The following is a 25,666-nucleotide window of genomic DNA, read 5'->3' as shown; positions in this document are numbered from 1 at the left end:
ATCCATAGAGATAGATGGACCGGTTCAAGAACAAATCACTTTTTTTTGCACGGGTGTGTTTGTCAAATCTTATAAATTCTTATTTTACAAAAATAATTACAAGAAATCCTTGGCAAGTTTATTTCTATTATGTTTTATGTAAATTTTAACATAATTATGCATGAAAAGAAGACTGTACGAGCTTTGAAATTACTGGAAAGCCGAGTAAAATTTTTTTTAAATATTTCTTAATATTTTCCAAAATTTAGAAGGAAAATACATATTGCAAATTGACGGTAGTGCACTCAACTTATGAAGCGATTAGAAATATTCGAACTATTCGAATAATATGATTCAAGTTGTCTGGAAGAATTTGTAAACTCGAACTATCGCACACCCTTACTGATTTTCATAACGATTCCTTTAAAGAGAACAGCCTTTTTTCAACCTTTTCAGTGACGTAATTTGAATTAAGAAATATCGTTAACATATGTGGGTGCTTTCTTCACATCTATTTTTGTTTTGTCGTTCCCCAAGCAAAATTTTGTTGAAAATGTTGAAAAAAATTCCCTTGAAATTTTAGTCGTTTATATTGACTTCAAATACTTTCCCAGCGCATGGAAATATTTTATATTGAAAACAAACGTTAACTTTGATTTCTTTTTCAAAAGTCTATATCTCAGCAACATTTTATGACATCATATTGCACCAAGACGTCATTTGCTCATGATTAAATTCACTACAAAAGTTTCCATCGTCACGCAGCTGTAATCTGTACCTGTAAGATTGTACGGGTCGCTAAATCTGATTTTTGCTGAAAATTTTCATTTTTCGACGTTATTTCACTAGTGAATGAATTTTTGCAAAAACAGTAAATGGCAAACTTGTGAAAAACTAATTTCCTGCAAAAAAAGTCCTACCAAACCGAATCGCCCAGTATGATATTTGTTGAAATATAAAACGTTGACTCTTTCGTTGTGTGAAATATTTGAAAATTGTCGAATCGAAATTTTTCATGAATACTGGTTTTTTCGATTTTTTATTACTACAGTTTCATGTAATTACCTTTTTGCCGTAGCCGAGTGAGTAGAAAAATGAACCAAAAAAATTGCCAAAGAAGAAAAATTGGATACAAGAAATTAAAACCACAAAAAATACAAAGCCAAAACATGACAAAAACGAATTACGACCGAAAAAATTGAAGACACAAAAATTGAAAAAAAAAAAAAAAAACGACAAAAAAAAATATAAACGTAAAAATTGAGACAAAAAAAATTCAGCCGTTGTACGTGACTTTTCACTTGACTTTCGAATACATGAGTATAAGATACAGGTAAATTACATGATATTAGGGTTATTAGGGAAAACTATAGGAGTAAGGATAAAGGGTTTGAAAGGAAAAATATCTTTTCGCTTTCAAGTTCATTACCGATGAGAATATTTTGCGAGTTTACAGATAAAATCGTTTTTACGGTAGAATTTGAAAAAAAAATAAATACAATCAATTTGAAAGATCGGTTGATAATGTATCGTATTGAATCACAATTCCACCTCTACATAGCTCCAAATCATTTTTTTACCATTCCTCATCGCTTATGTTTAAACAGAAAATGAGATTCGAATCGCTACTTATGAGTAGAATTGTTCGATTGATGTAGTGGGCACTTGTTTATTCTCGGTGTTGGAGAACTTTGGTATTTCTCCAGGTCCATTCCACGTTCGACGTCATCTGATACGTCTTCCTTGGGTTGCCGACCGAGATGAATTAACAAATTCGTTATCGAACTCCATACAGCTCCGAGCAGATAAATTGACCACCCGTATACTGTATGCAAAGCGTATCCATGTACGATGGTATCCACGATAAGCTTAATCGCTCGAAAAATGAGTAGAATTCCAATGAATCCGGCACTAGCGGTGCCGAATTGGATAAACCGCCCCCACGTGTGCTTCCATGCTGATTCCGCAATATGTTTTATCGAATTTTCGTCCAAAAGATTGACAAACCGTTCGCCTTGGTTTACGGTTGATTCGCCGTTGATACCTCGGACAATGTTATCGATCACTACCGGTTTCTCGAGGGGAAACATTATGCGTTGGCGTAAATTATCGGTATCCTCTTTCGTGTATATTCCACTGGCCGCGAGTGATGCCGGATTTGTATATTTCCATGTTTGTTTCGTGGTTGGCCTCATAATTTCAGGTGGCAAAGCTGCTTCCGGAATCGGTGTAAATTTATACCATGCATCTCCGAAAAGATAATAGGGTGGCAGTAATCGGTTGCACGTTGTCTGAGTTCCTTTATGCGACAAGATATGTGTACGTGGGGTAAGAAAAAAAGTTTCGTTTCCACGTGCAACTGGTAATTGATTATAGCATTCTTCAAGGCGCAATAAAGTTACTTCTACGGGAATGCACTTAACAATATGCACAACTTCGCCAGCCACAAGCGCCATATAGCCTGGTCCTTTCATCAGTCTAAATGCAAACTCGTCTGGAGCTTGACTCGCGATAGCTAAACTATTTTGTAAAATCTGCCTTTCTCTGTCGCATTGTCGTTTCAAAACATCATGGTATAGTGACTTCATTTGTTGCCTGATATGTCTTTCTACGTATAAAAATTTCGAATTGACGTACGCAAATATGTCCAAGTTAGCTACCGAAACTTTTCCATGAACAGCAAACGAGGTTCCCGGTGTCGTTTCAAATATAAACAGCTTAGGATGTTCGGTACTAACAACTTCATAACCGCAGATGTTATGAGTTTCTCTACTCGTCAATGCAAAAGTTACATCCGTTGTAGTTACGGAGTAAAGACTACGCGATACGTCCGAATCAACATCTCTTATCTTTTTCGCAATGCCATCGAAGAGAATTCCATAGCGATCAAATTTACAATTGTCGAGCGGTCGCGAATCCCAAAAAGTGTTTCCACCGTCAGCATCCTGGCAATTTGTTTCGAGCAGCGCGCATACAGTTCCGGAGCGTAAATAGATTTGGTTCGATTCCAAACTAACTTGAGCCATATAGTTTCGCAAGGAGATTTTTACGGTACCCTGTACAACCACGTTATTCCAAGATCCATAAGGGTCAGCATACGATGCACCATAGCATGTCCCGTCGTTTTTCACGGAGCCAGCAAAAGTTATACTAGTCCTCGTTGTTCGATTGGGTTGTATTCCGGTTATAATCGTTTGCCCTATCATTGCTTTTCCGAATTTGTGCATGTCCTTGCATGCATCACGGCTTACCATTTCGATATATTCCAATTGCGCGTTATCCACGGTTGCAATATGAGAAGACATACCACAATAAAATATAACGCGAAAAATTTCGATTTTGCATTGCAACACTTCCGTTTCCGCGAATTCGTTGAGTTGCAATAATTCAATATATTGTTCATGGACTTCCACTTCTGGACTTGGTATGTTGCATTCTCCGACGGTCAACAACGATACAGTTGTAATATTCATTGCGCTCGATCCGCAATCGTATCCCACCATGGAAAAAACGGGATGGGCGAGAGCTGCGATCATCACCAGCGCGAGATAGGCCAACATCTATAAATGAAAAATAAACAATCAATGTAAAATAATCGTAGAAATCGGTATCGAGAACAAAAAAATATAGTTTTGCAAATGAAGTTGGTTGAAGGTTATCTTGCACCATTGAAAGTCTGAAAATAATGTTCAACTCCACAAATTATTACAAGGACCCGTTTGCAAGAAATACCTTTAAATTGTCAACAGTGAAAGTTAGGTTAAAAAATTTTGCAGTTTTTATGCAGAATTCAATAAAACCTTTTTCAATGTAGAGAATAAAGAATGTTGCAATCCATTGAAGTTAGAAAACCATGGTGCAAGGAAGGTACGAAAATATGTTCCGATAATATTTCAAAAATTGTTATATATGGGACATTCCATGCCAAGTCGGGCACTTTTCAAATTCCCATTTTTTATTTGATAGATTTTTTTTTCTCAAAAAGAACTCCGTCACAGGAACTCACCTGATTTATTTCAAATTTTTATCTGAACGTTTCTGTCAGCTACGAATTTTTAAAGAATATTGCAATTTTTTCATTTGACTATATAACTTTGTGAAAAATCAATTGAAACTAATGCATCAGGGGGTCAAAATCTTTGTTTTAGGATAACCTTTCATTTGATAATAGGTTAAAGATCATAAAGGAATCGATCCAAGAAAATTGATCTGTTTTGAGACACAATTTTCTTTTTTCACGGTGTTAGTCCCCCTCAATTTTCTTCGTAATTTTTTATAGAAAACGTTTATTTTTTTGATGAATTTTAAGCTTAGTTACATCGTGGGAAAATCCTTCGTTATATTTTTTTATAATTGTAACGATGGTTTCATTTCCAATTATATTGTAACGAGTGGAGATGAAGGAAGCAATGAAAAAAAGGAGGGTGCGAGGGGAGAAAGAAAAGAATGGGAGTGGAGAGACAACGAGGAAGGGAAGTAGACTTGTCTGCCAAAGTTACGAGTATATTTAATTATCGGAGTCCGGATTTCCACTTTTATTTGTAACAATATGCAAGGCGTTCATAAATTAATTGAAGCGAATGCATGAAAGACTTAAAACCTATGATTCAGAAAGTACTTTTACTCGAACATACGTGAGCAATTAAGTGCTCAAATTTTAACTGGTGTCTTTTTACACCAAAAAGAAACTTTTCATCCCATTGGCAATCAAAAACAAAAAAAATTTTTTGAATCACCCTAATATATATATTAGGGTGTGTCGTTTTAGGGCAATATTTTTTTTTTTCAATTGTCACATCAACAATTTTTAGTTCATGCTCAAAAACAAAGCCTCGCGCAAGGAGACTGTTGTTGAACAATATTTAGAGGTCCCTCATCGACCTTGAAGTTTTTCCATTTGATTAAAATTGAAAATTCGTTGATTTTCATTGTTTTAGATTCTTTCCAGCCTGGATCCATCCCACGACTTTTACCAAAACGAGTGATTTCTACATACTTATCGTTTTTCCTTCTTTATGCACCGATCTCTTTGACGATGTATGATTCAATTCAATTAATTTTCTGAACGTAGAGTAGACTATGAGATATATCATTAAATCTATATTACCCTGTATCATGAAATCTTGACATAATATTTTCGAAACGAACGAATTTTTCACAAAAAAGAATCGTCGTGAACAGAATTTCTTCCATAATTGTTATATGAAATTTTTTCATACAAAATTGAGTTTGATCATTAATTACTCGAAAATAGTTGTTTTTTCAGAGTTCGATCAAGAAACTTTTTTTTGTATAGAGAAATTTTGTATAGAGAAAGCCGTGGGATGGATCCAGGCTGAAAAGGATCTAAAACAATGAAAATTAACGAATTTTCAATGTTAATCAAATGGGAAAACTTCAAGGTCGATGAGGGACCTCTAAATATTTTTCAACAACAGTCTCCTTGCGCGAGGCTTTGTTTTTGAGCATAAACTAAAAATTTTTGATGTGACAATTGAAAAAAAAAATATTTCCCTAAAACGACACACCCTAATATTGTATATACGAAAGCTGAAAGAATCAGCTTCAAGAAACTATGCGTAAATCTCAAAAATATTGAGCCGCTTACAAGTATTTTCATATTTGCCGAAAACTAAAATTTCCCCATGTCAATTAAACAGAAAATTCGAGTGAGATTAGCGACCTCTAACAAATGGATTAGAGGGCTCATTTTTGACAGGATTTTTTTTTCATCGAATACTACAATGTGAAAGGGTAAGAGCGAGAAAAGAAAAAATCAGATTTCTTTTTTGAAGCACCCTAATATATATATATTTGTTTTTATTGACTTTCACTGGTCTCACACTTTATGAATTTTTAAAAAATTTGAGATTAACAAATAAATTTTAGATGTGGTCGTTCAAATAACTTATTTTTTTTTTAGGCCATATCATCTTATAGGTTTTTAGTATATATAGGTGTATAAAATTCTCCAGCGAAGGGAGAATTTTCTAACTTTTACAAGTCAATAACTTGTAAAACATAGAAAATACAATCTGCCCACTATGGATGATGGCGAAGTTTCCATCGGTGGAAAATGACGAAATCGAAAATTTATCAGAATTGTCACGCTATCTTTTTTATTTCATAGATCAGTTCGAATGGTCATAGAAATGAGATGGACAAAGTTTGGCAGACTTTGAACTTCCGGAAAAAATTATTTAAGGGGGTTGAATGATTGAGTAATTTTTATCACTCGCCCTATGGTTTACGCTATTTTTTTTTATTTCACACAAGGTTAGAACACCTCAAGCTGCAGTTACTATGAAATAAAAAAGATAGCGTGACAATTTTGAAAAATTTTCGATTTCGTTGTTTTCCAACGATGGAAGCTTCACCATCATCACTATGGGTGATGGCTCGAAAATTTTAAAATCTCAAAATTTTCCCTAGGGGAAAAACAGTTGGGACAAATACATACATTGTCGATCCCTTGTCACCTGATCATATCACGATAAATGTAAAACAAAAATTCATAAAAAAAAATTATTTAACCAACTTTAAGTAATTTCAAGACAACCACTCGAAAAAAATTTCACAAATCATGAAAAAATATTATATTTAAAAAATTTCAAATGCTAAAATGACCCGATGGATAAATAATTAGCGGAGAAAATAGGAAAAAGAACCTAAAAAAATGCTGGTTTAAACATTGATCTCAAGCGAAATTGAAGAAAAGATAAAAATTAAATTCTCATTTTTTTTATTATATCTATCGCTTGTCGAAAAAAGATATGCCGAATTTTGTCAAAAAAAAATCATTCCCAACACCCCGTTGATGAAGGTTGAATTTTCGATACAGCCGTCTCAAAAACTCGTAATATAAAACGCATGAACATCACGGCAATTGAGAAAAAAATCGATATTCTTGCTTGCTCCATTTTTTTCTACAATTTTTTTCGAATTCTCGTTAGTATCTGCATATAGAAAAAAGATTCGCGTTGTGTTGCGGGTTGATATGTTAGATTTTCGTGGGAAAATTATTTCGCCAAAATTGGATTCGTAAAAAAGTTTTGAGAGCCTCCAATAACGTTCAAATGTTTCTTTATTTATTTTTTTTAAGAATTTTGGGTAAAAATTGAGATATTAAAAAGTGAGTTACGGCTCATGGAAAGTTGAAAATTAAGACGATCAAACAGTAGGAATTTAGTAAATAACATTGATTATTGGGTTTTTTTTTGCTCTTACCTTTGAACGGAAATTCAAATCGATAACTTCACTGATGGCGATGAATGTTGGTGGCGATAGCTGGTGTCTCGTAGCTGTTGACCCAAAGTTTCCAATCACAATCACTATATCAAAACTTGAAATGAAGATTATAAAATGAAGGCCGGGAATGCAATCAACTTTTCGCTCGGACGACACCTTGAAGAATAGCGCTCTCGATATTTTTGAAGTGACCCGTATAGAGTAATTTTTAACCGATCAGGGTGGGAGTGAAAGTAGGAACCTCTTGGATTACTTGGCAAAATGGTGAGGGCCTACTCCGGTCCTCATTGGTTCAGAAAACAGTAGAAGGGTGTGTGTAGTCAAATTGTATTTTCCCGAAATGGGATTGGTTCTTAAAAATTGGTGCTCCGTAGCATTTTCGTAAAGTTTGGCAGATAAAATGCTGATGAACTCTTGAAAGATTCGAAAATTTGAACATAATCGTATGAATAACCGTATGAATAAACAATGAAAAATAGTACTTTTTTGGGAGCGTTTTATAAAGTTTCAAATGAATTATTCTTGAAAGTACGAGGGACCTTTTAATATTTTTTTTATAAAATTTTGATTCACAAATAGTTCTTCGAAACAAAACAACATATTTTTCCCGGAGCAAATTAAAATTTTTGTAAAAAATTTTTAAATGCATTCATTTAAAACCTGATGAAGCTCGTATAATTTTATGAAAAACAAACACACATGATTAAATCAATCAGGATCGGCCATTTAGGAGTAAAAAATAAGTTAATTAGCAAACAATCCAGATAGTAGATGACAAGATCATAATTGCCGAATTAAGCAAAAAAACAACCATTCTTAAGTGTTCTTTTTCATTGATCGATGATATTACTTATTTATTCTCTTTTAGCACGAATCCCTCCTCCTCTCGCCCATCGCGGACCACCCAACCCCCTGGGTGGTTCTCGCAAATGGTGGTGCAGGCCTCAACATCTTCCGATGAAATCGAGGAGAGAAGGAGGCCATCGCAGCTCAGTCTTCAGACTCAGCTGGAAAACTTAAAAAAAATAATGGAAGAACACACAGACGATTTGGGAGAGACACAAACGGGACAAAATAACAATGGGACAGAAAATAACAACGGGACAGACGATACAAATAACAATAACGACGGGACAGAATACAATAATGACGGAACAGACGCTGACAATTTGGGCGGAACAGGACATGACAACAACGGGACAGAAGACCGAAATGACTCTGAAAACGAGACAGAACGAGACCGTGACGTTGACAATGAAAGGGGACACAGGCAACCAGCGGCGGAATCCGTCGACAAAAAAATAAAAAAGTTGTCGAAGGAAGTCAGGTATGATTAACTGTGGGGATATTACGATATCTGTGGCCCCAAGTTTTGGCCATGCAGTCTTTATATTTCACCGAAAAAATAAGACTTTTTTGTGGAGTAAAAAAGATCGAAATTCGGCTTTTAAGGATTTTGCACCCATTTCAAAAAATATATTACTTTTTTCGTGATCTCGCACTAAAAATTATCGTAATCTCCAGTTTTTCATTGAAAACGATAGAAATGTTCATGCGAGCCTTTATGTATTGTCGATTGGACATTTTCCGACGTATCATTAATTTAGACAAATAATCAGTGTTGGAACGTATCGAAAAATGTTGTAAAGTACACGAATAGCTGAAAAGTTTTCTCTGATTGCGTACTATTGGCGAGAAAATATTGGAGTAAAATCGATCATAGCCGGAGTAACAGTCATGGAATATTGTTAATTGATGTTATCCAGAAAATGTACTAATAAGTTTGATGGGTTTGTTTCTCTGTCTCATATGAATATAGTCAAGCAATCATAAGTAGATTGCTGGAAATTTGAAAAGTGCTTGAAGTAAAGTTTTATAATACAGAGCTTGAGCAGCACACGATCGCCCGGACGCCGGCTCGGCTAGACACTTATAAATACAAGGTGAGGCTATTATTTGCAAACGAGGTGTTTTCAAATTTAATTGTTTCATTAATCTTATGGAAAATCTATTACAAGAAACCAAAGATTGTCGGTCTTGCAACGTATTGGGTAATAAAATACATTTATTTTTCGGCCAATTCATGGAGACTGTTTTAATTTTCAAGCCTACCGACAGACAGTTTATTCAAAACAAAAATAAAGATTTCGTTATCCTCATTATTCGCCATGGAAAAAAAATTCCCCGAGACTAAGGGAAAATGTGTTCTGGAAATACTTCTCTTTCAAATTTTACCCCAATCGTATAATAAAAGCTTTTAACAAATAAGGTTTTTGAAAGGGCATTAGAACTGCTTATGGCGGTTTTCCCCGACGCGGTTCAAACTCAGTTAAATTTTTCTCATATAGTTTCGAGCTAGGATAGACCGGGTTTAAAATCAGATTAATGTTGGAGAAAACGGACATTAGACTTGCATATCAACTGGGATTAACCGTTGCAGGTCTACCGCTCGGCGACCTTATTGTACTGCTTAAACAGTATGAATGGCGTATAAAGCAATTTACCCCAAACCTTCTTTTTGTAACCATTTCCTCTTCTGAATTTTTTCGGGACATGTTGAATCAGACCATTACTTCGCCATGAATAAAATTGAAATCAACATTAAATGGAATATCTAACTATGTGGAGTTTAATTAATAGATTTTTTTCATAGTACCAATGTCAATAACGAGTAGAAGCAAAATTACGAAGAAAAAATCAATCTTTTGATTCATTTCTTGTACTTTTCAAATCTGCTCGCAGCACGATTAAGGAGCTACATATATCAGTGTAACCCATGAAAAATTTGGCGATTTTCAGGATTTTTTTTAAAAGAAAGTACTATATAGAATGTTTTGAAGTTTTTTGAACATAATAAGGTATATTTTCAGCTGTATTTTCAGATTTTTTTTTTTACAAAAATATTGAAAAATAACGGAGTTGTGCTGTCTTCGGAGGTGCCAAAAAAAAAGTTCCCCAACTAACTGACATGTTTCCAGCCGAATGAGTAGTTAAAACAAAAAAATTCAAAAAGGTTATTAAAGTTGGGGTATTACGATTTTTTAAAAATATAAAAAATTAACAAAATGGCGTAGTTTTGAAAAAAAGTGTCGTTTTTTGGAGTAAAAAAATGGTCGTTTTTTTAATGCCAAATTGACAATTTTCAACCAATCAAAAAGATCGTAGGTCATTGTATAGTAAATATATTCAAGAATACTCAGTTTCAATTTGAAGTCGATTAGTCGATATCTCGTTGAGTTAACATGTCAGCAATTTTGAAAAATGTCGTTTCGAGAAAAACGCGTTTGAAGTTCCAGTTAGCGGCTAATACCTGCGAGCGGTCGCTCTTTAGAACGCTGCCATTCAAAAACTATTCAAGATGCGACTTTGCCGCTTTCACAGGATATTTTTGAAAGTAAAAACTATCGAATAATCCAAAAAAAACGATTTGAAAGTGTCACACTGGTATAGCTTCTTAATAATTTTCTTACGTTCTGGGCACAACAATCAAGTCATATCGAAAAACTACCGCAAGACGTTGATATCTACATTATTAATTGTGCCGACAACTTTGCAAGAACATTTCAGGAAATCCGTTTGAGAGCACCAATCTAATGTTGAAGAATTATAACCAGAGCGTTCCCACCATGAATTCCCGTTCAATTGGAAACAGCATATATATTCTTTTGTTTCCTGGCCAATACGAAAAGAAAATTTGACTCTTCACCCCTACCCTAGTCATTCAAAAATTACTCCAGGTAGATGAAATCCTGAGCAGCTTTCTTCGGTATTTTCATCGAGCAAACAGTTGGACGAAACACCTCTAAGCTTTGCGATCTTTGTGAAAAATATCAATTAAGAATTGTGATTATCATCATTCGATCGACCGCTACCACAATATTTCGCCACCAACATTGATCACCGAGTCAAATTGCAGTAAAAAGGTAAGAAACATGAATTCAGCATTATGTATGTGATCTACGATAAAAGTTCCGTTATTACTGAACGGACGATCGATACGGAGCATTCCGTGCCAACGCAAGTGACGGTGAAAATTCAATTTCTATTTTGGTTTACATTTTATTATCTAGAGTAGCGGCAGCGACTCTGAGACAAGTACATTTATGTTATGACAAGTCGCTGCCAAAGAGTCTTTACCAGAGCGATAGCGTTTCGAATTGTTTTCAAAAATTTTCAAATCTTTTCATACTCTGTGAGAAAGAGGCTTTTCAATTGTTTGTTTTTTAATTTTTTTGTCAAACCGTTCGCGAAATATGGATAATAAAAAATTGTAGTGTTTTTTTTTTCAATGCCCATAACTCGTTCGAAAATACATGAAATTTATTATTATTCCAAACTTGTGTGTTTTCTATACAAAACAATATCATCGAATTGTTTTACTCGATTTCCTTTATTTGCTTTTCCGAAATCTTTCTCTTGTCCGTTTGGATCGTTCGATTTTTTTTTTAATTGTCATAAACTTCACTTCTCATTAAACGGATTTTGAGCCCGTCGTAAGAAAATAATCCTTTCTGTCTATTCTGTAATTTCCAAGAATATAGAATGTCAATTTTTTCCCATTTGGAACTTTGAATATGACTTTCACATCTTGCAAAAAGAAAAATCAATAAAAAATTGTAAATCAAAGCAATAATCAATTTTAGAAAAAATGAACCTACAAGTGCTTCAAGCTCTCAATCGAATATTGATGAAAAAAATTTTTTTTTTCAATAACTGTTACTCCACGGTGTTTAAAAATCCCATAAAATAAAAAATACTAAGAATCAGTGTTTTGTATTCACAATTTGGGGAAATTTTAAAAAATAAAATAGCAAGTGTCTTTCTTTGAGAAAAAAAATATTTTTTCATATTTTGTCCTGAAACAGATGTTCCACTTAATGAATTCAGAATAAATTTTTTTCAAAAAGGTCATAAAGATACGCACATTTTCGTTTTCCATAAATGTAATTACGTCAAGATTTATCAAAAATACAGTCATTTGAATGAAAAAATGTTAAAAATGATGATCAACGAGAAAAACGGCGATTTTTTTCTTTGCCACTCGGTGAATGTTTTTCGATGAAGTGACTCGATTTTTTAAATATTTGTAGAATTTTTTTTTCCGTGGCTGAAGTGACATGGAATGCCCCATATATATGTTTACCCTGAGTTCAGTGCGGACATGAAAAAACAGTCGAGCGTCGAATAATTATGAATTGGTTTGGTAAATTGAAATCAGTCGACTCCCAGAGGATCCCGTCTCACTGAAAAATATGGCACTCAAAACTTCTAAGTGCAATTACTAAAATACCAATCATCTGGAAATGCCTGAATTTTGCACACCGAAGTATCTATCAATGTATACCATTGGGAACGAACACTTTAAAAATCGCAACGATACGAATGTTTAAAGAAGCGTTGTTTTTTAGATTTGCTCCCATTTTCTCTGCTAATTATTCATTAATCAGGTCGTTTCTGCATTCATTCTCTTGACATTTTCATTCTCAACATTTCGTATTATGATTTATTTTTCATAGCTTTGTGGGTTTTTTGTTTTACGAGCAAAAAACCGAAAAAAATGCATTTTTCATTAATTTGTTGATGAGAAAAAAAGAATTGCTAATTTTGCGTCTAATATTGATCATTTCATATACGGGGACCTTTCATTACTTATTACTTTCGTCAAAATCTGATGATCTTAGAACCCCGTTTGTTGGCCCGTTGTCCGCCTGTGCGAATTGCTCCGAACAGAAAATGCAAGGTTTTCATTTTTGTACGATCTTTTTTTTGCCATGCGTCCGTTTGGCTTGCCTCGAGGATCTCGAGACCGCTGCTATATAAAACCTACAAAAGCGTTTCGGAGTCCACTCTTGTACATGTATATATATTAGGGTGTGCGAAAAAAAACGATATTTTTTTTCCTTTGCATCCAGCCGAAAAAGGTAATTCAAGGTAAAAAAAAAAAGAAATTTGATATCGACAGCATTATGAAAATTTTTTTTCTAACGATCCAACTTCAAAGGGTGATAGCATCGGAATGGCTACTCCGAGCTGTACGTACATATGGACTTTTTTTGTAGGGGAATCGATTTTCTATAAAAATATATCATTGTCGTTACTGTGCGATTTTTTCTGAAAAGTTATGACACAATGATCATAGGTCTCAATCATTTCCTGGGTTATTCTTATGGAAAATCTTTAAACGCAAAGCACCATTCGAAAAATTTTTTGGTGAGCTCTCCTTCTGGGATTCTTTTTTTTCACCTTGAATTACCTTTTTCGGCTGGATGCAAAGGAAAAAAAATATCGTTTTTTTTCGCACACCCTAATATTATATACACATATTATATATAAATGTTTCAATTTAACTAACGGCGTTTTAAAGAAGAAAAAGTTACCTTTATATATATCCCTTTCCAAGTGTAATTAGGATTTTTTTATAGATGCGCATTTTCTGGAATGGTTGGAAATTTTTCTCGCTAAATTTCCTCTGATAACCTGATTCAAAGGAGCAACAACTTTAATTTCGTTAGTAAAGGCGTTTCATGTTATTTTTACCGCAGAGTTACCGTATTTTTGCCTGAAGAATATCATTTCTGGAAAATGTAGTAAAACTGGAAAATTTTAAAATATCAGTTAATTTTTCAAAGAGGAATTATCATAAGGATAAACTAGAAAACCATTGGGACCTCTGATCATCGTATCATAACTATCCAGGAAAAAAAAACGTGCAAAAATTCAATAATACGTTTTCATAGATAATCGATTTCTCTGCAATAAAGAATTATCTCGGAGAAAACGTTCTAATGCTATCACTGTTTGAAGTTGAATCGAAAATAATACACAAATACTTGGTGAAAGTACGAAAACATTCACATTTATCTTCCAGTAATTCGATTCACCCTGAGTTTCTGGTAATGTTAGTAAGAAAACACACGTTTTTTGAATCGACTAATTTTTTTTTATTCAACTTCAAGTGGTCGCTAATGGAAAACGGGTATATCTTGAAGATTGAACAAAAAGTATACGGAATTATCAAGAAAACCCTTATTCGATGACTTTGTTGATTTTTTCTCACGATGCAGAAAATGCTTCACGGCAAATTATCAGGAGTTTTTTTTTGTCAAATGAAAAATATGACTTCGACAGAGTTTGGGAAAAAAAAATTTTTCAACACAAGTCCTTGTTTTATAGGGAAATCAATTTTCTATAAAATCATATGATTGAATTTTTGGGTGATTTTTTCCTAAAGAACTGATTATCCTTTTTCCTGAATTTTTCCTAAAGATACAATGATCGGAAGTCACCATACTTTTCTGGATTATTTTTATGGAAAATCTTCAAATACGGTACCCCGTTCGAAATGATTTTATAGTGTGCTCTGTTACTGGAATTTCTTTTTTCACCTTTGTTCAACTTATTCTGTTATATCAAAAATTATTCTGCAAATAAAAAAAATACCATTTTTTTCCGCACTCCCTAATTGTGTGTGTGCGTGCGTGCGCGCGTGCGTGTGTGTGTATGTGTGTGTGTATTTGAGTACTCGAAAAAAAAAAAATTTCCTATCAGCTGAGTAGTTTCGAGAAGGTAAAAAAAAATCTCCCGCAAGGGTATCTCCATTATTTGATTGTACGAGACGCTCAACGAATTTTCGTTTTTTTCATTTAATTAACACTTCAAAATGGTTTTTCGTTTTCTTCGAATAAAATGATTCGTAAAGGTTTTCTTGCAATTCCGACGCACGTATCTAGTTGTATGCAGCTGTTGTTGTATGTCACTGAATCTTAGTGTAATTCAAATTTTATAAAATTTTTAAGAAAAATCTTAAAACTTGTTTATAAATCGAGAACTCGAATGAAAAAAGACTATCTTTTAATATACTTGAATTCAAACCTCATGGTTGTCGAGTTGCAGACTCCAATCTGTAGAGTTTCGACTAGAAATGACGTAGAAAAAAAATTCGAACAAAAATTGTAGTCGCCCAAAACATTCTTAAGTATATTTTTTCTATTTTAAAAATTTCACTTCAACTTTGAATTTTTCGAACTTAGCCGTATTTTCTCAACATGGTCTTTTTCATGCGAAAATAAGAAAATCCTGAGAGAAAAAATTGCACAAGACTTTTTCCAAAATGAAATTGAAGCTCTTGCTTTCTCTTGCAAAGTGGTGATGAAAAACAATTAGCGAGAAAAATTTCCAAAAACCATGCCTCCGATTATCTGGAAACCATATCTGGAAACCGACCGGAAAACGGCTATTTTCAAAAAAATGTGCCAAATAAAAAAAATCACAAAAAATGTTTGGAAAATGAGATCTGAAGGTATATTTGTCCTCTTCAAAACGCCGTTTACTAAATTGATATTTGTTGATTTATCAAAAAGCTATGAAACTTGATGCGGCTCGAATTTTTGTCTGGTGATTTCATACTTTTCATATTAGATTCCATTTCATACAGGTTCATTAAATGTCATCCTAATGATCCTGTACTTTCATCTAAATTTTTATTCCTAAACGGATGTTATTGTTTTTCTTTTTCTTCGTCCTTTCACGCAATGGATTTTTTGTGTGCCTGTGATAGTCTCCGTTGAAATGTTGACGATTTCATTGAAACAATTTCTAAATATGCCAGAAATATATATCTCTACTCTGATGAAGCCCCACAACAGTTCAAATCGTACCCAGACTTAATAAATCTTTATCATCACAAAAAAGTTTATACCGAATAGCTTTTCCTCGCGAGCCATCATGGTAAAAGATTTTGCAATGGGCTTCGTTGCCATTCAATCGACAAATTTTAACCCATTAAGAATCATAGGAATGAGCTAAAAAGTCGTGCAATTTACCAAACGTTTAAGTGAAATATTCATCAATTGAGAAAAGATGGATTTCTCATTACGGGACTGATTTTTAGTGCAAACGAGCCTCACTCATGTAAAAGAATTTTACTGTAAAGAAAATAAAAAGCAATATCCGTTAACGTTTAAAAATTATAATAAAAATATAGGTCTATTATTTTTTAAACTGTATGCAAATGCGCGGCTCTACTTTGATTCACAATAATTCACCGATATATTATTTTGTAGGATTTGAAAGTCATATTTTGCATGGAATTCTTGGAAAGTCTATTGAATAACACAATATGAAGAAAAAAAATCAATTTGATATATTTTCAAACGTTATAAACATTTGAAAAAAAACCACGCCAATTTTCAAAAAACCGTACTTTGTCAGCGACTTAATAAAACAAAAATCGAAACAATCGTAAGCCTCCTTTCCAGAATATTAGAGCCCAGCATAAACTTTTCAAAAGTGAAGGAAGAACACAAATGATTGAAAAGTCGCAACCTACTGTATAAAGTTGTTACTCGAAATTGTTGACATCACTTCGAAATAAAAACTGTTTCGTAACATCCATTGTTTTTTTGTTCGGAAAAGAAACCTCATATCTTGCTAATCAAGCCATGAACGTGTGATTGTATTATTCAACTTTTTTCTTGAAACATGCACAAAAAAATGTTTAATTATTGAAAAAAAAAATTGACGTTTATGATTTTTCAAACGTCATTTGCCTTATTTTGAAAAATCATGCACTCCAAATTTTTGGGCAATAATAATTTGAAACTTATATATTGAAACGTAATCGAGCTGACGTTTCGTGTTTAAATTATATAAAATTGAAGTTTTTCATATGGGTCCAAAAAACATTGATGGAGCAAAAACTTATTACTCGTTGTTTAAATATCACGAGACTGTTTTTCGTTAATTCGAAAAAATGGAACAAAGATTTACAGCTTATTCTCATGCCATTAGCAAGTTTTACTCAAATCATTTCCGATTCTCAGAGAAAAATAATGTTTCTCGAATTCAGTAGTTATGGAATGATGAAAAGTGCATGGTGTTATTTGGATCAACTAGCAATAGCTGTTAAAAAAAACCTATAACATAATTTTGTTGATCGTAACAATTTATAATAATTTTAGGTATTGATCATCAGTGATGGCAAACATGGAAGGAAAGCGGAAAAAATTATTCGGTTGGAGACCGCGGTTGTTTAAACAAGTGGTGACCACCGATCCGGAGATAAAACTGAAACATACGCGAATTCGGAAACCTATCCGTCAGCTGGGCAGAAGTCAATTAAACGTTCTGGCGAAAGAACGCAGGGACCATGTGAAAAAAATGCAAAAAATTGATGATAAAATGGAGAAATTGGTTTGCACTTGTGAGCACGAAAATTCTGAGGATGAAAATGAATATGATCTCGTCCAAAGATCTGAATTGTCTCGCGACGTTGATTTAGTTTCGGCGAATGAAGAACCCACCAACGATTCTTTTGAATCTGGATCACCCGAACGGAATAACTCGCAGCTGGATGAAGCAGCAACATCTCCGCTACGAGATCCGAGTGCATTATTGGGCTCAGAAGCTTCTCTGTGCCATCAAGCGAATAACGACTCCAGCAATTTGGAAGAAAATAGCGAGGACGAGTATGATAATTCATTCAGCGATTGCTCCAGCGTCGATGATGATGATGATGACGATCTTTCAGAAACTGCTGTGCCATTTCGTGACCTTCTTGCGTCTTGTTTTGTAGAAAATAACATCAGCAATAAGGCTATTGACAGCATACTCAAAGTCATGAGGAAGCACCGTTGCTTCGAGAACTTGCCCAAGTGCGCTAGAACGCTTTTGCAAACTCCTCGGCGACCTGTTCCAATGACACCTATAGAGCCTGGCTGGTATCTGCATTTCGGAGTTCACACAGCGATTGTATCAATTTTGAACGGCGTCGAAATGAATTCAATCCCCGAAAACCTCGAGATAGATTTTAGTACGGATGGTGTAAGTCCGGATAAGTCTGGCAATAATCAGATGTGGCCGATTCAGTGTCGGATCGCCAATCTATACCCTAGTAAAACAGAGGTAATAGGCGTTTATAGGGGAAACGGAAAACCGAAGAGTGTGAGCGAATTTTTTCGTCAATTTATCGACGAAACGTTGGAAATCATAGGAGACGGCGGTATCAGTTTCCATAACCATAAAATTCCTATAACTTTGAGATGTTTTATAGCCGACGCTCCAGCGCGAGCTTACGTATTAAATCATAAGGGCCACACTTCGTATCAACCCTGTTCGAAATGTAAAGTTTTGGGAGAGTATTTTGAGAATCGAATGGCTTACCAGAGCATTGAAAGTGAGAAGAGAAGAGACGAAGAGTATGTCAGAATGGTCGACGAAGATCACCAAAATGGAGAAAGTCCACTTTCCCGTTTGCCATTCGGACTCGTTACTCAAGTTCCTTTCGAATACATGCATCTTGTGTGTCTTGGATTGAAACGATTGCTCTCCGCTTGGACAAACGGGAAATTCTCGCATCAAAGTCAATTACCAGCTCGGTTAATTACTCTTGTATCAAACAGACTGAAGCTTTTGAGAGATTGGTATCCTCGAGAAATGGCGCGGTGGCCGATCACACTCGAAGACTTCCAACAGATGAAAGCTTCGCAGCTTCGTCAGATTTTATTTTACAACGGACCTGTTGTCTTGTATGGAATTTTATCAAAAGACCTTTATGATCACTTTCTGCTTCTTCACGCAGCTGTTCGTGCTGTCAGTATCCCCTCTGCGTCAAGAATACTATTGGAGTTTGCAAGACTTTCGTTAATCTTGTTCGTCCAACATTGTCCAAACCTTTACGGACTTCATTTCATGAGTTACAACATTCACGGATTGCTTCACATAGTAGAGGATGTCGAACGGTTTGGTCCGCCTGATAACTATTCGGCATTCCCATACGAAAACAACATGAAAATCTTCAAGCAGTATTGTAGGAAACCGCACCTGCCGTTACAGCAGATAGCAAACCGAAGAGCAGAACGGGCAAATGTGCAACTTGCTGTGCTGAAACGAAAGACAAGCGTTCGAGTAGAAACCCTACAATTACACTCGACTGGGCCTCTTCCAGCAAACGTCCGCGAACGAACGGACGTTTATCAATATCGCCGTTTGAAATGTCCAAATTTTACTTTGACCGCTCTTCAGCGGGATTGTTGCGTCATTTTGAAAAACAACGACGTTGGCCTCGTCCGTAATATTGTGGTTATTAGAGGTATCATTTACTTGGTACTGCAAAAGTTTTTAATCGTGCAGCCATTTTACAATGTCGGAGTGTCGTCAATAATGTTAGGTTTTTACGAATGTTCGGTTTTGCAGGATGAACTAATACTATCTAAGTTTGACGAAGTAAATTCTAAAGGCTATAGAATGCCGTACTGGGATCCACGTGGCATTGATATGCCCGATGAACAACCGTTGAGAGATCGATACATTGTCGGAAGTCTGTCAAACACCGTCTATTATTAAGGAATAATTGAAAAAACAGCGAATCTTTAAATAAATGTTTTGCTATGTATCATGAAAATTCTAACAGTTTGGTTATTCTTTGGACTCAGTATCAAACTTTCCTCTAGTATTTTTAATTTATTTGCGCACCTATATCGACAGCTGCGAGGGATCATTACACAAACATACAAAATATATAAAATAATTTTCTTCTGAATTATTTGAAATGATTTTTATGAGGTAACATTCAGTCGCAATGATATGTATCGGCCATTTCAGGCCTAATCGACCACTTTTGAACCCAAACCCTTTCGCGCGATTTGATAGATAGAACAAAAATTTCTCTAATATTCAAGAGCACAGAATATGTAAAATATTTAAGCGCCGAAGAAACGCAAAATAAATTTTTTTATAAAATTAGTCGTATAAAAAAACAATTGGTTAATCGTATCACCCATAAAATCCGTATCATATATATCACGAAATTAGATTATTAATTAGGTATGAAATATCTTTGAATCATATACCACGATTGATTTGATATGGAATAAAATTTTCAAATGTAAAGGAGTTGAAAAGTAACGACGAATGAAATTTTTTATTTCGATCAAATAAAACAAATAGAAAAACATTCGGCCGACTAAGCCAAAAGCGGGGTTATTTCTGAAGTAAATTGAATTTTTTTGCGAAGATAAAAAAAAATTCAAAGTGGTGGACTCCAAAAAATTGTTGGCTTTTTTTTTGAGAAACAGAAATTTTTCATAGAATTTGACTACCGAAATTATTTTTGTTTTTTTTTTCTGAAAAGTTCATTTAAGAAAAGAAGTGTGTCATTTTTATCAAAAAAACTTGTGGCTATTAAAAAAAAACAATTTTTTTGAAAAATTCATAACGGTTTTGGATTGTATAAAAAAAATATTGTAATATCCTATTTCGTTGAACGTCAATAATAATAACGAATAAAAGAATAAAACGAGATTTAATTGATATATGTATACGATATCAGTGAAGACGTCTGAAAAAAAATGCTGCGTGATGTTTATAGCGAATTGGTAGTATTCGTTATCAGTCAGATGAGACATTGCAATTTGTTTTCTATAATATATATGAATTACTGCCGTACAACATTTTCGTGTGCAAAACAGCTTGAAATGTAGCATATTAACCGGATAACATGTTATTATTTCAATAAAATTGAAACAGTTTTCTTCGGTATAATGCGTTTGCAAAGAGCAATCCATAAAAGTGTTTTTTTTTCGCATAACAACCTGCACCACGGCAACTAAAACATGAAGTTGAAAAATTCTGTTACTGTGCTATTTATAAGATGATTCAAACAACAAAATATAAAATCACAGTATTTGAAAAGCAAAAGCAGTCGAACAATCAATTGGAGTAAATTTTAAGTGTTTAAATAGGTAATTGAAACTTTTTTCTATCTCGAAATTTTATAACAAAACTGATGGTTGTAAAGTTATGGCAATCAAATTTTAAGTTTTAACGAAGCAAAGTTGAAAAAAACGAAACTATTGTTTTTTCTTGATTGTGAAAATATGCTCGGGGTTGAAAAAATTATTCTCTTTAAATCTATTTTTCTAGCTCGGAATGATTTTTGATAAACTTCTATGGGGGACTGTTGTCTATGACTTCATCCGCAATCGGAACAAAAAAATATAATTGCCGATCCGGTCATTAGAAACTATAACTTATAGTCATCTATGATCTCCTACTATAATCGAGCTGAAAATTTTTTTTATGAATTTCCATAGAAAAAAAAAATTTATACCTCGCGTTATTATGGTAGTGCATAACCAAAAAAAAATGAAATCAACGAAAAACACCGGTTCTAATATTTTCAAAAATTTGTTTTACAGAATTTCACGAACGAACACACATACGCATTATGCAGAAGTGTGTGTAAAATAGCTCAAAAAATTTGTATGCATTCAGAACTATACTATGGCATGGGAATATGTATTTTATGGTGGCGGAAGGTGACTAAAATAATTTAAAATCCTATAATTTGCGAATTTATGGAATTATGAGAAATTCTGATAAATTCGTACTTGCAATCAGAACCCTAATTCAAATGAACGTCAAAATTCGCGTGACGATCACTCCAGTCTAAATTTATTCTATCAGAGAATGTTTGTGCATAATTTTTTGTAATAATAAGGCCAGCGAAACTGTTTGAGAAAATGTTTAATATCAATGAGCTTCAAAATCGTAGTACATTTCTTTTTTTCAACCTAACGGCAAAAAATTTCCTTCTAGTTATTTGAAATACTTACGTGAGGTATAATGTAGTAATAATTGAATTTGTTTAACAAAGAATTTATTTATTTTACTTATACTTACAAATTTTTTTGAATGAACTTATTCATAAAGTTACTTTAAATTATTAATATTGGAGATTTTCTTTCAAATAGTCTGGATAATGCAGCCGATGCTTTCGAATTATTTGTAACAAATTTTGCAGTTTCTCTTCATCTTTGGTGCGGTAATTGCTACAATCTTCAATTAACGCCACTCCTCTTCCGGCTACGTCATTTGTTACTTTTAATGTTTTAAAAAATACAGGATTTGTTTTAAATAAAAAATTTTCGAAATTTCTACTAATAAGTTTTTCTAAACTATTCCATTTTTTTTGTATTAATTGTAAAATGTGAAATTTTTTACCGTTAGATTGTAAAAAAAGAAATGAACTACGTTTTCGAAGCTCATTGATACTAATCATTTTCTCAAACAGTTTCGCTGGCCTTATTATTACAAAAAATTATGAACCAACATTTTCTGAGAGACTAAAGATGAACACAAATTTTTCCAATAAGACTATTAAATCCGCTATAATGTACTGAAAACGGTCGAATTTGCGATAAGATGAACTTTGACCTCTAATAACTTTTTAACTATTAGGTTTGATGAAAAATCATAAGAGACCTTTTTTGTAGAGCGTGCGATTTTATATGAGAATAAGTAAAGGCATTTTTTTATGACAGACGATGGGCTTGCAATAAGAAGTAGAATGTGCAAAAAAGAATTTTTCAACGTTATTCTTATGGAAATTAGAAAAGTGTTTGCAATCAGAAACAGAAAAAATTTTTTTTTGACGCATCTTAATAAATATATTGTAAAAACACTTAAAATGTATTTCTTTATTTCAATTGTGTACTACACTAATATAAAAAAAGTTATTCTCCATTTATGTTTGTTAAATACTGTATGTAGTTAAATAAAGGTGTATAATTTCTATATTTTTTTCGCCCGCCTTTGCAGCTGAATGTAAACAAAAAATAATTTTTCCTTTTCATTAGAATTATTTATCGAAATTTTGATGGGACCTTTACTTTTCAAATTCACGAACTGTGTGGTTTAATGTGGCCATAAAAACTACTGGCCGACCCCAAAATTATTTCGGGTCAATATACTGATGATTGGGTATATGAATTAAAAAAATTAATTGGTTTTTGGAGAGAATGATAAATAAAAAGGAGCGGTGGTTCATCTCCTGATGTAATGCTTGCAATAACAATGATACGGTGTTGTGAGAAAAAATGAATTTTGGGTATAATCGTTTAGAGGATGTATATAAAAAATCAACAATTCTATTTAAAATCGAAAAGTAGAAGAACCCTCAAAGAGTAATTATTAAAATTATTGGCATCGATATATAACGAAATATTTGAAATAATTTGAATAATAATTTTGTCAACTTCGAAAACGAAACAGATTCGTTGTTCTCGTTCTTACTGGTAAGATAATCACGAATAATGCAATTAAAATTAAAAGTCATATATTCGAAAGTGTTTGCACTCACCCAATTGCTCAGATAACGCAGGTCGTAGCGTGTGAGCTTCGTGACGTACGATGATCCATGTTCGATCCTTGGTGAGAAACGTGCATTTTTTTTTTTAATTCTCACGTGTCAGTTACGTTTGTTGACACAATTCTGCAAAGTATCATTGAGGGAGACATGCCGAAACGAATGAACCTTAACCATAAAAAATATTATTTTGAAAATATGTTATCGTTTTGGAAAAGATGATAATGAAAAAGATTGGAAAGGAAAGAAGAGCATTATAAACGAGCTCACGGGTTTCTGGATTTTTTAAATATAAAATCATCATTTAGCCTGGTTTGCACGTCACGGTGAAATCACGAAAAAGTCGATATGCTTCATCCATGACGGTCGAAAAAAATGAAATTGCGGCAAAATTGCACCAACGTGACGTTATAGGCGAACGCCACGTGAGTGCGCAAATCTAGCGCAATGATGCTTCACTTGCGATGGAGGCGGTGGAGCGAGCACGGACGTCGAGCTTCGTTTTTCGGCCGCAGCACCGCGCAGAGTAGAGGCGTTTCTCGTACGCGCATCGTACCCCTACAGGTTATATATTGTCGACGCTGATTCGCTTGAGTTGTCTGGCTTCTGGCCGACCACCACGTACCCTGTCAAAAATTCTTACGAGTTTTTGACGCACGAGAGAGTGCTGAACTTTGTTGCGAAATGTTCAAACACCTTTGTAACATTTTTCGGTTACTCTCGAAAGGCATTGCCGGTACTGTTTTTCAGTTCTTCGGATGCCTCGCATTTTTAGAATGAAGCAAAAATTCCCCACTCCTCAATTTTATGAATTTCAGCCGGCGTCGTTTTAAATAAACTACTAATGAATTTGCAAATAATGCATTTGCAAATTTTTTTATTAATACTTTGACACGCAGATTTCTATATCAATCTTTAACGCGTATTGGTATCTTCTTCTCACCTCACACTCTTGTAATTTATCACGTTTCAGTAGTTAAATTTTTATTAAGAACGAATCCGAGATCAATATTTAACGCTTATTGTTATCTTCTTTTCTCACCTCACACTCTCGTAATTTATCACATTTCAGTAGTTAAATTTTTGTTATAAACGAATCCAAGATCAATATTTAATGCGTATTGTTATCTCCCTCTCTCCTCACATTTCGTAATTTATCAGGTTTGAGTAGTTAAATTTTTGTTAAAAACGAATCCGAGATCAATATTTAACGCGTATTGTTATCTCCTTCTCACCTCACATTCTCGTAATTTATCAGGTTTAAGTAGTTAAATTTTTGTTAAAAATGAATCCGAGATATTTATGAAATCTCACGCTAGAATGTTGTTAAAATACAACGCCAGATTTGCGCCACGACCTGACGCTAGAATGCTGGTCAAAAGTAACGTCAGATTTACGCCACAAACTAATGCTAGAATGCTGGTCAAAACTAACGCCAGATTTGCGCCACAACCTAACGCTAGAATGCTGTTCGAACGACCGCTCTGAGTAACGCCATCTTTGTGCAATTAATGCGCCACGCGCTAACGCCACGTTGTAACGCAAAGAACGCAGACATATGGTCCGGCAACCATCGCGTTTCTAACGTTCAAAAATGAACGGCACGTGGCGCTGCGAACGCAAACTTTGTGCAATTCTAACGCAATTTGGTTATCGGGGTATATATGGAAACGCTATGCTTATACACTTGAACTTTAGTGATCAATTACTCGATAACTGTACAGAAGAAAAATCTTAAAAAAATTGTATTATCAAATTTGTCCCTAAAGAATATTGTTCACCAAATTTTATTAAATTCTTATCATTTTGAAATTTTTAATGTATTTAACATGGTTTCCCATGGCAACATTGTATCGTCGGTAGCCACCCGCCTTAAAAAAAATAAATTTTTTACTAAGATGAAAAAGATTTATCACAAAAAATGTGAGAACAAAAAAGAATCACCCTCAGTGCGGAAATCTATAAGAGCGAAAAGGATGCCATAATGTCCCCAAGGCATAACAGCTATGAGAGCAAAAAGGACGTCCAGTGTCCCTAATGAATAACAGCTATGAGAGTAAAAAGGACACCCTATGTCCCCAGAACAAAACAGCTGTAAGAGCAGAAAGGATGCAATGATGTCCCCTGCATATAAGCCTACGGTAGAAAGTGAGAGCGAGAGTGAAACGCGCCACTAGCGCCGGCGCATTTCAGAACTAACGCTGGGGACATGTCCCCACTTAAGGAGGGTGGATCACGAGTGTGCGGGGCAGGCGGTGAGAGGGAAATGGGTATGCTTATGCACGTTAATCCAAG

At 34.2% G+C, this 25,666-nt stretch overlaps 2 protein-coding genes across 5 annotated transcripts in view; both read right to left on the bottom strand.

The window, feature by feature from the left end:
- ry (xanthine dehydrogenase rosy) overlaps nucleotides 1–25,666 on the bottom strand; it is a 359,506-nt gene that overhangs the window by 157,480 nt on the left and 176,360 nt on the right. The window lies entirely within an intron of this gene.
- LOC122408782 (uncharacterized) lies at nucleotides 1,485–24,071 on the bottom strand. 2 transcript variants are annotated; one of them, XM_043415819.1, is made up of 2 exons: nucleotides 23,366–24,071; nucleotides 1,485–3,539 (listed from the first exon to the last, which is right to left on the bottom strand). In XM_043415819.1, exon 2 carries the CDS (start codon nucleotides 3,537–3,539, stop codon nucleotides 1,605–1,607), a length of 1,935 nt encoding a protein of 644 aa, XP_043271754.1. In that variant the 5' UTR covers nucleotides 23,366–24,071; the 3' UTR covers nucleotides 1,485–1,604. The 2 variants fall into 2 exon arrangements, with proteins under 2 accessions (XP_043271754.1, XP_043271753.1); XM_043415818.1 differs by lacking the exon at nucleotides 23,366–24,071 and adding an exon at nucleotides 7,207–7,456.

The sequence above is a fragment of the Venturia canescens genome, chromosome 4 (genome assembly GCF_019457755.1).
Source record: "Venturia canescens isolate UGA chromosome 4, ASM1945775v1, whole genome shotgun sequence".
NCBI lineage: Eukaryota > Metazoa > Arthropoda > Insecta > Hymenoptera > Ichneumonidae > Venturia > Venturia canescens.
Note: the sequence above shows the minus strand (reverse complement) of the source record. Positions and strands in the feature narration are given on the sequence as shown.

Bases quoted from the DNA above. Each gene is read 5' to 3' on its own strand.
- LOC122408782 (XM_043415819.1), bottom strand. From the start codon at position 3,539: ATGTTGGCCTATCTCGCGCTGGTGATGATCGCAGCTCTCGCCCATCCC.